Genomic DNA, 8,496 nt, shown 5'->3' on the forward strand with positions numbered 1-8,496 from the left:
AAGCAAATCACTCTCCAAGCTCCTCAATCACAAGTGGGTCACCACTTTCACCACCATTTTTCTCTCAATACAAGGTTTTTTTGGTAGATTATGGATTAGGGGTTGTGTTTGCCTCTCAATTCTAAACAAGATTGGTTCAAGAATCAAAGGATTTGGTTGAGAGATGGAGAAGTTAGGTTTTGAAGCTTTTCATCAATGATTTCCTTCCTTTCTCTCTATCGTACGGTGAAGAAGAAACAAATGGGTGGGTTTCTTTGTTTTACACTTGACATAAGGTAGGTAACTTTCAATCAGGTAAAAGCTTATCTATCTATTCACCTCCATTCATTACCAAATTTTACCCAATGGTCTGAAATATTTTTCTAGGAACATTTCTAATTTTTCTTTTATATTTTGGGTACTTTTTCCTACATCCATTTTTGTCCCATAATTTTTACTTACTGCACTTTTAACCTCAAAAGCGATCATAATTCATTTAATTAAATATTTTACCTAATTCAACCCACTAATACAAGATGAATTGCCTAATTACATGCAATTAATTAAATCTCATGGTGAGGGATATTATATTATCTACAGAAAAAGTGAACACTATACACACACACACACACATATATGATACCAAATTAAAAAATTTGACACCAAATCATAACCGTTGATTTCATTAATCTAAGAGTTATAATTTATTGAATCAAACTTATAAATTAATTATTAATTTCTAATAAATTATAACCGATAAATTCACACAATCCAACTTTTTATTTTTACATCATAATCAAATGACATGTGACTTGGCTAAACTAACATGTAAGCAAATTTTATTTATAATGTAGGAATTCAGATCTCATTATAAGCACTTGCAGGTTTGAAAGCTCGAGTAAAAGTTAGTTTTATACAACATAAAACACCACGTAATGATTAAGTCATAATTTAAACCACACTGCGTTACACATGAAATTATAGATTTGAAATAGTTCAAGTTCACGGTGAGCATGACGCCACCATATCATCATCAATCATTTTCGTAGCAACAGTGTAGTTTTTTTCCCTAATTAAAAAGTCAAGCCACCTTAATCAAATCTTATTTTCAACTATAAATATGGGTTGCGCTGCTTGGAATTTGCATTCCTCGAATTAGGTGTTCCTTAAGCATAGAAAGAAACAGAGAGAAAAAAAAAAAGCAGAGAGACCTTTGAAGATCAAGAATGGCAGTCAAAGTTTATATTGTGTATGCATTTTTTTTTTTTTAACAATTCTTATCAACATGAATTGCTTTTCTTTAATTTGTTAATCTTTGTTTATCTTCAGTGTTATTCTTTGACTTATATTTTCTTGGTCGTTTGCTCCATATTTCTGTGTCATCAAACATTAAGAGTAAAAGAAAAAGGGAATTTTGTTAATCCATTTCTGGTCACCATTCTTAACAAAATGAAAATTTTTCCATTACTTTGACAGGTACTACTCATTGTACGGGCATGTTGAGAGACTAGCAGAAGAAATAAAGAAAGGGGCTGATTCTGTTGAAGGTGTTGAAGCCAAACTATGGCAGGCATGTATATTTATGTTTCATCTCATGTATCGCAGATTCTATTCCATTGCATTCAATTTTTTCATTGAATAAAATTGCAAATACATAGCAACATCCATTCTAGAGAGTTAGGTGTTGATATAATATAAATATGTTAGAAATATAATAAAAATGTTTCTTGTGTTTTTACCCATCAGCTTACCCTTTTGAGAGAGAGTTGGTTCATGACATTACGCTTATGGTTCATAATTGCTTTCAATATCATTGTTCTAGCCATCTAACTGTCACAAGGTTGGGTTCAAAATTTCTCTTTATTGTGATCATATTTCCCAATGGTTCATGACCTCCCAAAACTGCTTTTCAATCACTGTTCTTTCAACACTACCTATACCAGGAACTCTATCAGGAGGATTCCATTGGCTTTGGTTTTCCAATAACATAATGTAACTAGTTTTGCTATATTTTGTAGTCTCTGTGATTAAGGCTTTACTTCCCAAATTAGCTCATGCTAAATTTGAGAAGGGATGCTAAGTTGTTGAAATTTGCTTTGTTGACTTTATTTAACATTAAGAGCAGGTAGCTGAGACATTGCCAGATGAGGTGCTTAGTAAGATGACAGCACCACCCAAGAGTGATGTACCAATCATTAACCCCAATGAACTCTCTGAGGGTGAAGGTTTTGTCTTTGGCTTCCCAACAAGATTTGGAATGATGGCTGCTCAATTTAAAGCTTTTCTGGATGCAACTGGGGGTTTATGGAAAACTCAACAGCTTGCAGGAAAGCCTGCTGGAATCTTCTACAGCACCAGTTCCCAAGGTGGTGGACAAGAGACTACAGCGTAAGAGCCTCTACCTAAATATGTGGAATGGATCCTCTTATATGACATGAGGTTATATTAGAGTTTTCAGCAATTAAGATATAAATAAAGGGTGATCACTTTTTAGTCTAGTGCTTTCTCCAATCACCCATAATTTATGGAATGGATCCTGTTATTTAATAGGATCATGTGATGAGAGGCAATCTCAACCAATCATGGACAAATCAACGGTTATTTTTTTGTCATTCCCTATTCCAACACTATTTCTCTTTCATCATGGTTTATTTGTCTATAAATGGTTAAGATTCTCTCGTATGAACTGATCATGTTAAATTACAAATGAGAGGATGTATTCCCAATAATTTGTATCTCAATAGCTGATAACCTTATGCACGGCCTCATGTAATATCTTAATCAAATTCATTAGACGAATGAAATGTTAATGATGAGAAATTGTGTAATTTATGACAGGCTCACTGCTATAACTCAGTTAGTTCATCATGGAATGTTATTTGTTCCAATTGGATACACATTCGGTGCTGGAATGTTCGAGATGGAGGAACTGAAAGGTGGAAGTCCATATGGTGCAGGAACTTATGCTGGTGATGGATCAAGGCAGCCAACTAAGCTTGAGTTGGAGCAAGCATTCCATCAAGGGAAGTATATCGCAACCATCACAAAGAAGCTCAAAGAAGCTGCATAATGTTGCGTCAACATAATACTATCAAAGGATGCTTGAATATCGTTAACCATGTTTTAGTCCTAAAATGTATTGAGTTCTGTTCTTTTGTGCTTGCAAGTAATATGTTGAAGCTTTGTATTGATTTTCATTTTCCAAAAAGAAAACGCTTTGTATTGAGTTCTACTTTTCTGTTACACGTGGCAGTTGTCATTGATATTTGTTGAATGAATAAAGTTTGTTAGTCTTATCTTTTAGGCTTAAGAAATGCTTGTTTCCTTCTTTTGTATTCCCCTTTTGTGAATGTTATTGTGTTAAAGCCAATAAACAAGCATAGATACATTCAAGAGACATGTTTGGAAGAGCATCTGCAAAAGTCTACTCCACTGAGCTAATGGTCAAGTTCTTTGAAGTTACAGAAACATTAAATCAAGGTATTTGGCTCAAAATAAATATATTGATTTGGGACAGCATCAAAACAATGCTACTATCATGAGGGCCAATAATAAGTTATTCATTACATTAATTAAGTACTATGCTCAGCAAGAAAGAATAAGCTTATAAATGATAAGCACAATGCTATAAGAAAGTTTGTGAAATTGAAGGAAGTTAATTTGGTAGATTCAGTTTACAAAACTAGCTTGGAAAAATAATGCCCCAGTGTCCTTTCTGAGGGCAAGCATGAAGTGACAAGGTCAGAGTTTGGAGTTTCAAAAATAAATAAATAAATAAAAAAATAAAAAAATAAAAAAAATATCAAGGAGGAGGATAAGATTATGTTTTCTCTGGCTTAGCTTTTGATTTTTGGTACACTCTATTTTTTTTTTTTTTTTTTTTTTTTGATAACATCACTCTATTTTTTATTACCATTGGTGAGGTTAGTCCATATCTTTATTTCTATCGATAGTAAGACATAAACAGAGAAAAATGAGGCTATCAAATTTAAACTCTATTATATAACCTTGACTTTGGACCAAGCCCAATTATGAGGTCACGTTCCAGCTTAGAAGTTCTACAATTATTATAGTAAAATGTACTGCATAATTAAATTTGTATTAGATCATTAATTCAAGGGTAAATTATAAGGGCTTTTGATTTTCTCACGTTGTATGAGAATTGAATTCTTATGTTGTATGAGAATTGAATTCTCATGTTGTGACTCAACTAATGATGGACCTAACATTTATTAAAAAAAAAAAAAGTTTTGCACGCAAATCAAAAAGTCACAACATCAAAATTGAATTCTCATGTAACATGTGAAAATGTTTTTCCAAATTATAAACACCCTACTTTCCCTCTTTCTCGATAACAAGTTTTAACAAATTATTCATTAATTAATTTTAGGGTTTGTGTTTTCTAAAGTTACTTTAGATAACTTTATCTAATGTTCACCGAAACGACGTCGTTTTGGGGCGGAAATCATGGTGTTTTTGTAATTTTAGTTTATTTCAGGGTTATAATAGTCTTTATCATTCTAATTTTTAAATTTTTTAACCCTAAAACGACGTCGTTTTAATGAACATTAGATAAAGTTATCTAAAGTAACGTTAGATACTTTTTTCCCTTAATTTTAATAATAATTAAACACTTTTTCGATAGTTTGGGCATTGTTAAAGAAGTGATCTTAATTCTTACAAAGTTAGGCAAAAAAAAATTAATTTATTGCAAATTAAATAAAAAAATTACGTATTTAGGCTTGCACTCCCGCTATTTCACATTCTTCACATTCAACTGTTCATTTCATTTAGCTACGAATAATGTCGAGAGAGAAAGAAGAGAAGCACAAAGAACATGGAGAATCATCAATGGCTGTCAAAGTTTATATTGTGTAAGCACTTTTTTTAACCTTTCTTCTGTTCTTGTCATCACTAACTGCTTTTTTTTTTTTTAAAGAAAAAAGAAAAATCTTGTTAGACTTTGTTTATCGTCTGCTTTAATCTCTGGCTTTCGTTGTCTTTGTCATTGGAGTTGATTCCTGTCTCTCTTTTTTTCTTTTTTCTTTTAAGTTCCATGCATGGTGCTCAATATGGAATTTTGTTCACTGGGTTTCTTTTTCTTCTTTAATGGGTTCTTAAATTTGAAGTCTTCCAAATTTTCAATGTTTTTTGAAAATCTTGGTATAACATTCTTGGATTTTATGCATTCTTGTTTTGGCTCTGTTCTTTTTTTATACTCTGTCTGAGATACGTCCGAGAAATAAAGTTGAAGACACTATCCTTATTTGTAAGTTCGTTCTCTAGAGTAATTGGCTTCTTGAATAGTTCTTCATATCGTTGGGCAGTTCAATTAAATCATCTTCTAGTCAAAGCACACTTCCAATCTGTTTCCGTTTGCTTCATTGTTTTGATTTGGGCATGGTATTTTTAACAGTATTAAAATATTTGAAGATGGAGATATCTTGTGTATGTTTGTGCTATTTCCATTTTGGGATCAACGTTTCTCAACCGGATTTATCTCTCCCAAATCCGAAAATGACATTTTTGGAAAAAAGAAAGAAGAGCAGTGTATTTTAGTAAAATTTATGATACAAGAGGAAAGTAAAATTTATGATCCAAAAGGAAAATAAAATTTTCAAAATAGCCTGAATTTTTTTTCTTAAATCCCAAAATAATATCGTTTTAGAGTTACGTGAGATAATTTTATTTCTTGTGAAAGGAGAAACACTTTTCTCTTCACTTTTATGTGTGTATATTTAGGCTACTAAGTTGAATGAACCACTCCAAATACTGCTACAAGTTAGTTGAAAAAGTTTTCAACGTTTTTATGTGTGCCTTTATAATCTGAGTGTCTTTATTTTTTATGCGAGTGCAGTTATTGTCATCTATGGACAGCCATGAATGCCCTCGATGACAGATAACTAACCTCAAGCTAATTTTCATTTCTAAACGAAAAATGAATACAATACACTATTAGCATAGGAAAATTCAATTATATGACTACTGATTGATATTAGAAATCTTAGCATTAGATATATGGAATTTATTCAAGCAAATTTACAAATTAGATGTTTAGAGGTTCACAAAATGACAAGTACCAAGTGATCAGCATTTTAGACATAGGATCATCTAATTTTTTATCTGATATGTTATTCACTCTCGTTTTCTTCATGTGTTGTTTTCTGTATGATTATCTACTGATAAATTATAACCTTGATGTTAGCGCTGTCTAGTGTCTACATTTTATTAATGATCTACATTTACCTTTTCTTTTATATTGTCCCCAACAAAATTGCTCAGTTGCCTTTTTCATTTCTTCCTAAAAGTGAATTATTGAGCAAGTTTCTATCAGCTTTATTTACAAAATGAAATTTTTTCCATTACTCTGACAGGTACTACTCAATGTATGGGCATGTGGAGAGACTAGCTGAGGAAATAAAGAAAGGTGCTGATTCTGTAGAAGGTGTTGAGTCCAAACTATGGCAGGCATGTATCGCATTTCCTAATCTTGTGCATTGCACTTTGTCATAGCATAAAATTGCAAACGATGAACAACATCCACTCCAGAGCTAAGGCTCGCTCCTCTGGCAATAAACATAAAAAAAAAAAAAAAAAACGGTGCCTGCATTTGCCTGGTTTCAGTGTTATATAGTTAAGGTTGATAAAATGTTTTTAATATGATTGTTCCTTCCATCTGACTGTCACAAAGTAGGATTGGAATTTATTGGTTGCTACTTTCCTTTCAAAGCCACTTTTTGTGGCCACAATGTTCTTTCAAAATCAACCTATACAATTTTCTGAAGGGTAGTAAACAACTTTATTATTGAAAAAAAAATGCAGCTGTTTGTTGACTTCACTGAACCTATGAGCAGGTACCTGAAACACTAACAATTGAGGGGCTTGGTAAATTGAGAGCATCATCCAAGAGTGATGTACCAATCATTACCCCAAAGGAACTCCCTGAGGCTGATGGTTTTGCCTTTGGCTTCCCAACAATATTTGGAATGATGGCTGCTCAGTTTAAAGCTTTTCTTGATGCTACTGGCGTTCTATGGAAAAAACAAGAACTTGCAGGAAAGCCTGCTGGATTCTTCTTCAGCACTGGTACACAAGGTGGTGGACAAGAGACTACAGCGTAAGAAACTCTATCTGAATGTAGTTTCTTGGTCAATTTTCTGAGAATGATAATAAAATTTATGGAATCTATGACAGGCTCACTGCTATAACTCAGTTGGTTCATCATGGAATGATATTTGTTCCAATGGGATACACATTTGGTCCTGACATGTTTGAGATGGAGGAACTGAAAGGTGGAAGTCCATATGGTGCAGGAACATATGCTGGTAATGGTGGCTTAAGGGAGCCAACTGAGATTGAATTGAAGCAAGCATTCCACCAAGGACATTATATTGCCACAATCACAAGGAAGCTTAAGGAAGCTGCATAATGTTGCCTCAATATAGCCTACTTTTAAATGATATTGCTTGAAAATCGCTACTAACGTTTTAGTCCTAGAATGAATTTCTTTTTCATGTGCTTGCATGGGAATAAATAGTTGTTACTTTTTAAACAAGAAAATGTTTTGTATTGAGTTCAATTTTTGTATCACAAGGTTGTTGTTGCAAGTGCACTGGTCACACAATTAATAGAGGTGAGTAAAGTATCCCATGAAGATTAGGGGCTTGAAACACTATTTTTATTATTTCTTTTAAGTTGGAAAAATTAAGTAGGTTGGAAGATAATTGTGAAGTGGTGTAAAGGTTCAATTAAAGCAATTATTGAAATAAAAAAATAATTAAAAATAAGAAAACAAGATTGCAATTGAATTTTTGTAAATAATAGAAAAAATGTAGCTAGGATTCGATTTTTCCCAAGGCTCACATATCACTTGTTGTTAACTCTTAATTATTATTCTTTCTAGAGATGACAATCGTTTCTCTAAGTTTGACTAGGCCCCGATGTCTCGATGTAACATCTCCGTCTCGAGTCGGTTCAACTAACATACATATGATACAAACAGAAACAGCGGAAGACTTAACTTTCGAAAATACGAGCTAATTTTTTCTTTTACTTCTAATTATTCTTAATTCACATGATATCTCGCATTGCATATTTCTCCTAATTTAATTCGTATTTGACGAAGACGAAAATCGGGCAGAGTAACCTTTATAAATTGGACAACTGGGGATTTGCCAATCCCACTCTCAAAGGTTCTTGATAAACAGTTTATACCATATATAATTTCAGAAATACCAGATATCTATAAAGGACTCTATACCCATCCATGGGCGCATGCATAACTTGGCTCCGTGCCACTATGTCTAACAGCATGCAAATCCAACATGTAAGCATATAACTGAATAATACATCGGACAAAAAACATGCCTGAATACATAATTGTACATGCACCAAAACAGAAAACATGTACAAACTATATACAGGCCATATACAAAATAAAGGATCAGACATCATGATCCACAAATAATGAAATACGAAATATCATAAATAATAGATAGTAGCGTCCGGCCACCCAGA

At 32.8% G+C, this 8,496-nt stretch overlaps 2 protein-coding genes across 3 annotated transcripts; both read left to right on the plus strand.

The window, feature by feature from the left end:
* The first annotated feature begins 1,138 nt into the window (after positions 1-1,138).
* Positions 1,139-3,058, plus strand: LOC133286075 (NAD(P)H dehydrogenase (quinone) FQR1-like). 2 transcript variants are annotated; one of them, XM_061483419.1, is made up of 4 exons: positions 1,139-1,228; positions 1,456-1,553; positions 2,109-2,367; positions 2,818-3,058. In XM_061483419.1, the coding sequence occupies exons 1-4, from the start codon at positions 1,206-1,208 to the stop codon at positions 3,047-3,049; spliced, it is 612 nt and encodes a 203-aa protein (XP_061339403.1). In that variant the 5' UTR covers positions 1,139-1,205; the 3' UTR covers positions 3,050-3,058. The 2 variants fall into 2 exon arrangements, with proteins under 2 accessions (XP_061339403.1, XP_061339404.1); XM_061483420.1 differs by having other exon boundaries at positions 1,456-1,549; positions 2,105-2,367.
* Positions 3,059-4,830: 1,772 nt separating this feature from the next.
* On the plus strand, positions 4,831-7,408 carry LOC133286076 (NAD(P)H dehydrogenase (quinone) FQR1-like). The gene is made up of 4 exons (XM_061483421.1): positions 4,831-4,853; positions 6,354-6,447; positions 6,834-7,096; positions 7,174-7,408. The coding sequence occupies exons 1-4, from the start codon at positions 4,831-4,833 to the stop codon at positions 7,406-7,408; spliced, it is 615 nt and encodes a 204-aa protein (XP_061339405.1).
* The last annotated feature ends 1,088 nt before the right edge of the window (positions 7,409-8,496 follow it).

This window comes from Gastrolobium bilobum, unplaced genomic scaffold (genome assembly GCF_033153095.1).
Source record: "Gastrolobium bilobum isolate Gb01-03AN ecotype WA unplaced genomic scaffold, APGP_CSIRO_Gbil_v1 utg28807, whole genome shotgun sequence".
Lineage (NCBI taxonomy): Eukaryota > Viridiplantae > Streptophyta > Magnoliopsida > Fabales > Fabaceae > Gastrolobium > Gastrolobium bilobum.

Bases quoted from the DNA above. Each gene is read 5' to 3' on its own strand.
- LOC133286075 (XM_061483419.1), top strand. From the start codon at position 1,206: ATGGCAGTCAAAGTTTATATTGT. The intron at 1,229-1,455 runs GTATGCATTTTT...TTACTTTGACAG, and splicing joins GCAGTCAAAGTTTATATTGT to GTACTACTCATTGTACGGGC. The intron at 1,554-2,108 runs GTATATTTATGT...AAGAGCAGGTAG, and splicing joins AGCCAAACTATGGCAGGCAT to CTGAGACATTGCCAGATGAG.
- LOC133286076 (XM_061483421.1), top strand. From the start codon at position 4,831: ATGGCTGTCAAAGTTTATATTGT. The intron at 4,854-6,353 runs GTAAGCACTTTT...TTACTCTGACAG, and splicing joins GCTGTCAAAGTTTATATTGT to GTACTACTCAATGTATGGGC. The intron at 6,448-6,833 runs GCATGTATCGCA...ACCTATGAGCAG, and splicing joins TTGAGTCCAAACTATGGCAG to GTACCTGAAACACTAACAAT.